The sequence below is a fragment of the Palaemon carinicauda genome, chromosome 8 (assembly GCF_036898095.1).
Source record: "Palaemon carinicauda isolate YSFRI2023 chromosome 8, ASM3689809v2, whole genome shotgun sequence".
Lineage (NCBI taxonomy): Eukaryota > Metazoa > Arthropoda > Malacostraca > Decapoda > Palaemonidae > Palaemon > Palaemon carinicauda.
In genome coordinates, this window is record NC_090732.1 from 21,216,570 (window position 1) to 21,221,569 (window position 5,000).

The 5,000-nt window shown below is 30.1% G+C and overlaps 1 protein-coding gene across 1 annotated transcript in view; it reads left to right on the plus strand.

Annotated features, from left to right (window-relative positions):
• Positions 1-5,000, plus strand: part of LOC137644848 (glucose dehydrogenase [FAD, quinone]-like) — a 59,848-nt gene that overhangs the window by 52,826 nt on the left and 2,022 nt on the right. Inside the window, exons 8-12 of the mRNA XM_068377743.1 lie at positions 1,363-1,476; positions 2,097-2,253; positions 2,755-2,912; positions 4,218-4,395; positions 4,692-4,765. Coding sequence (XP_068233844.1) covers positions 1,363-1,476; positions 2,097-2,253; positions 2,755-2,912; positions 4,218-4,395; positions 4,692-4,765 — 681 coding nt within the window. The remainder of the gene's footprint in view (positions 1-1,362; positions 1,477-2,096; positions 2,254-2,754; positions 2,913-4,217; positions 4,396-4,691; positions 4,766-5,000) is intronic.

The following is a 5,000-nucleotide window of genomic DNA, read 5'->3' on the forward strand; positions in this document are numbered from 1 at the left end:
GATTATATATATATATATATATATATATATATATATATATATATATATATATATATATATATATATATATATATATATTTATATATATTTATATATATATATATATATATATATATTTTTTTTTTTTTTTTTTTTTTTTTTTTTGGTGATCTAATCCTTTCTTCACTCGTGACAAGATATTCTTTGTACCCTGAAATATATAGATGAAAATAGATGATTTTAAAAGTGTTTAGAATGCCCTGAAAAAAAAAATTACATCATAAACGGTTATTAGTAGCCTTAGTGAATATGGAAAAATTAAGTTTAGTGGCTTGTCTTATAATCAATATGTCGGAGAAAGAGGTACTGTTATTTCATTCTTTGTTCAAGAGGATGTTTTATGGATACTAATGCTCATAGTTATCAATATCCTAGTTTTGAACTCTAATAAATTTTACTTGTTGGTACTGGACCCTTGGTAGCATACCTTTAACCTGAACATGAAACCAGCATTCGTAATTGTATTTTTTTTTTATTTTTACCGTATTTTGCGTCTTATTTGAATAAATTAAAGAACAATTCACATCAGCTTTTTTGTAGGAAAATCTCAATATTTTACCATATTGATCGAATAATTTTGATTAGAAAATGAATTTGTGTAAGGATTAGCAACACTACATACATATGCAATTTAAAATTGTGCCAATGATGTTTAAATCTAGTCCTAAGATACTCTAACAATACTGTGCTTTTCTTTAAATTACTTTTTAGTAATAGTTATTAAACTGGTTACAAATTCACAAGTAGCAATAATGTCACAGATTCTTTTAGATTGCGCATTTACACTTTGAATGCACCCATCTTGAAACGATCGTTACTGATCAAGTAGGAAATATCTAGTTTTAGCGATCCTAAACAACCTAAAAATCATTTTTAAATTGGTTGATATGAAATCTTTTCTTAAAAGCTATGGAATGGGAGTCTCATCAAATCTACCATACATCGAACTTTCAAATACTTTCCCTATTACTGTATAGTTAAAGTAGCAAGTAAATAACTTCATATCATTAGTCAAAAGTGTAGGTACTTCACACGTTTTTTTCTATGATCTTCGTCCACATATCCATAGCATTTCGGTTTTTGATTATTTTTGCAATCGGTTAATTTAAAGAAAATTTGGCAAATTCATACACCTAATAATTTAACGTATACTTCGTATGCAAATTCACATACTTAATGACTTATCGCATATTTCTTATGAATATTCAAAGTCTCTTTTTCGTCTGTACTTTCAAAAAAAAAAAAAAAAAAAAAAAAAAATTGGTGAATACAGCTTTGACTTGTCACCCTCAGTTGTATAACACTAACAATTCCCTTTCTCAGGTATCAACAGCATTTGCAAACAAAGAAGTCATTCTTTCTGCAGGAGCTATTGCATCACCTAAAATCCTGATGCTGTCGGGTGTAGGACCAAAGGATCATTTGCGTCAACACAAGGTTAGTTTTATTCATATACTTAACACATCTCCGTTTGGAATTGCATAACTTGTTGTAATGCTGTAAGACTTACTTAGTTTTAATATATCTTCGATTTTTCTAATTAGATATCTTGTGTAATAATTTTCAATAAAGGTTTCTTTTAATGGGGCTATTCCAATCACTTCTGTAGACGCCAGTTATAGTGTTTTATTCTAAGAAATTCAATAAAAAAAAAATCCCGAACACAAGAGCACCATAATTATGATATAGTTTTAGTCTGTGTATAAATATGGGGTGATAAAGAAAAGAAAATAATTTGAATCTTTTTGCTTGAGAAGGCTGGAATAAAAAGAAAAGAAAATAATGTGCTAAATATGGGATAAAAGGAAAAAAAAAAACTTAACAAATAGAATGAAGAATCATATCTGGTCAGAAAGGCCAGGAAATCTAATGAAATGATGGAAACATTATAATAGGCCTATGAAATTGCCCAAGACCGAAAAACACCAGTTTAAACTTTAACGCTTATATTATGTGTGTGTGTGTGTGTGTGTGTGTGTGTGTGTATAAGGTACTAATGTATGGTATAAGATCCGATATGAATATATCTTTATATTTACCCTTTTTGATTTTTGCAGGTGGAAGTTTTGGTTGACCTACCTGGAGTAGGTCGGAATCTCCAAGACCATCTCTGCCTCTTCGGACTGACGTGGTCTCTGAAGTCAGGGCTTCCAAATGAAGTAAATGACGCGACAAGTTTCAATGCTGCTAGCCAATACGTTCACCACAGGAAAGGTCACACTTTGTCTTTTTTTTTTCTATACAGTTGTGAGCCTGAAGTTTAGTTTTTTCATATGCATTTAGAGAATCTATTCGTCTTTTAAAACTAAGCTATTTTCTAGGCACAATATATGCTAGCGACCACCTTGTGCTCCCTCTTTATGACTGTAATATAATCATAATGCCACAATTTACGAATGAAACTTCTTGAAAATTTATTTTCTTCTATATGTTATAAATTCTTTGTTTTATATAATATAGTTATTGTTAGCACTAACGTAGCAAAAAAAAAAATAAAAAATTGCGAGAGATTTTGATGTCTGTTTTCATGTGATTTTTATTTCAGAATTTACCGTGTCTATGTACATATAAAACAGCATATGAATGTATATTTTCAAATATTAATGAGTATATAACAATTATTACGTAATCAATCGCTTATCATTCGCTCTTTGTTAGCGGAAGGATATATAAAACTTAAAGAAAAGTGATATTCAATAAATCTCCTTGATGCAGGTATTTACACAACGCCCCTGGGAGACTACGGACACGCCTGGGAGAGCGTCTCCCCATACGGAGATCCTTCCTGGCCAGACGTCCAGCTGTACATGGTATCCGCAGGCTTAGCACAGGAAGGACTTCTGGCATCTGCAGCGTTAGGACTTGATCCTGTAGTAAGGATATCTACGGATACTGTTATTTCTGATATGGAACATTTGAGAGGGAAAAGAACTTTTGAAAAGTTGATATTTTATATATGAAAAATCTGTTTTAATATTGTTACAGTTCTTAAAATGTTTTATTCTAGTTTACTTATTTCCTTATTTCCTTTCCTCACTGGGCTGTTTTTCCCTTTTGGAGATCTTGGGTTAATAGCATTCTGATTTTCCAACTAGGGTTGTAGCTTTACTAATAATGATAATAAATAATAATAATAATAATAATAATAATAATAATACAATAATAATAATAATAATAATAATAATAATAATAATGAAATAAGTTAATAATATAATAACAATATAATGTATATAATATAATGATGATAATGTAATAATGTAATAATATAATAACAATATGATATATAATATAATATTATAATATAATGATAATAACAATAATAATGATAATAATAATAATAATAATAATTTATTGTTATCGTTATTGTTTTCATTATTATTATTATTATCTTTATTGTTATTGTTTTTATAATCAATGATATTATTGTTATATCAATAATAATAGCACTACTACTACTACTACTACTACTATTACTACTACTACTACTACTACTACTACTACTACTAATAATAATAATAGTAATAATAATTATAATAATAATAATAGTAATAATAGTAATAATAATCTCAGAAATTAAACGGCTGGCACGATATCGCTATGGTGACCTGCTTCTGTAAGATTGTCGCACATCAACAAATATATAATATATTTGCCCTTCGACAGTCACGCATAGCACAAGGAAATTCCTATATGCACAATTTTTCTTCCAGTTTTCCAGTTATGGTCAACTCTGGAAAGGAAATATCAAATGAGTTCTGCTCTACAAGGGAAGGTTCATAATTGCACCATGCACTGTTAGAAAAAAACAAATTTTGATCGGAAATTCTCCGTGAAAATATAACTGTTCTCAACCGTATTTCAGTAAAATACTGGCGACCGTAATTTTACCTTACTTTGCTATATTATCTTTGACAGGCAGGTGACCGTAAAATCACCCTATTTACGTCAATATATCAGTTTTTAAAATGGTAAAAATCCTGGATTAAATGTTGTCAGACATTTACCGTTTTTTAATACAAATTGTAATTTTACCTTACTTGTTCTTATATTATTACCATTTTACGTCAATATATCCGTTTTTAAAACGGCAAAAATCCTGGAATAAATGTTGCCTGGAATTACTGTTTTTTTTCCGAATAGAAATTTTCAATAATGCATATTTCAATATCTTTCAACAGAAATATATGCGATATTTCGGTCCGATAAGTCATCGGCAATCTATGACGATAATGCCTTACCTTCTGAGACCGAAAAGTCGTGGGATCATTTCTCTGAGGTCGAATGACCCGTTTGACACTCCCGTCATTGATCCAAAATACTTTACCGATCCAGAGGACATCGACACACTTATCAGAGGTTAGTCTTCGTGCAAAGATTTCTTATTTTCATCATTGGAAAAATACTAGGTAATCATTTGAAGTTTTTTTCATTATTCATATTTTTGACAGTACATTTAAAAAAAAGAGAGCAAAGTAAGTTCGAAATGCAGTAGGTTTTAGTTTTAGCTCTACCTAACCAGGTTGGGGGTATCTATAAATATTAAACCTATTAGCTTTATCAGCATTGTTTTTTATATTAGTCTATCCTGTTGGTTAGAGATTGACTTCAGTTCTACTTGTTTATTCATTTGTTTTTTTTTTTTCAATTTTCAGGTGTTGAAATGGCGGTTGAAATTGGCCAGAGTCCTCCGTTTAACAGAATACTAGGTGCAAAGTTTTATTCAAAGGTGAGTTTCATTATCCGGTGAAATGAAGATTATAACGATAGTAAATTCTTTTTAGTGAGGCAGATTTACACGGACTCGCAGGGGTGCCCTTTTGGCTCGGAAAAGTTTCCTGATCGCTGATTGGTTAGATGAGATAATTCTAACCAATCAAATAGCAGGAAACTTTTCCGAGCTAAAAGGGCAGCACTGCGAGTCAGTGCAAATGCGCCTCATTAAAAAATATTGAGTGTATATT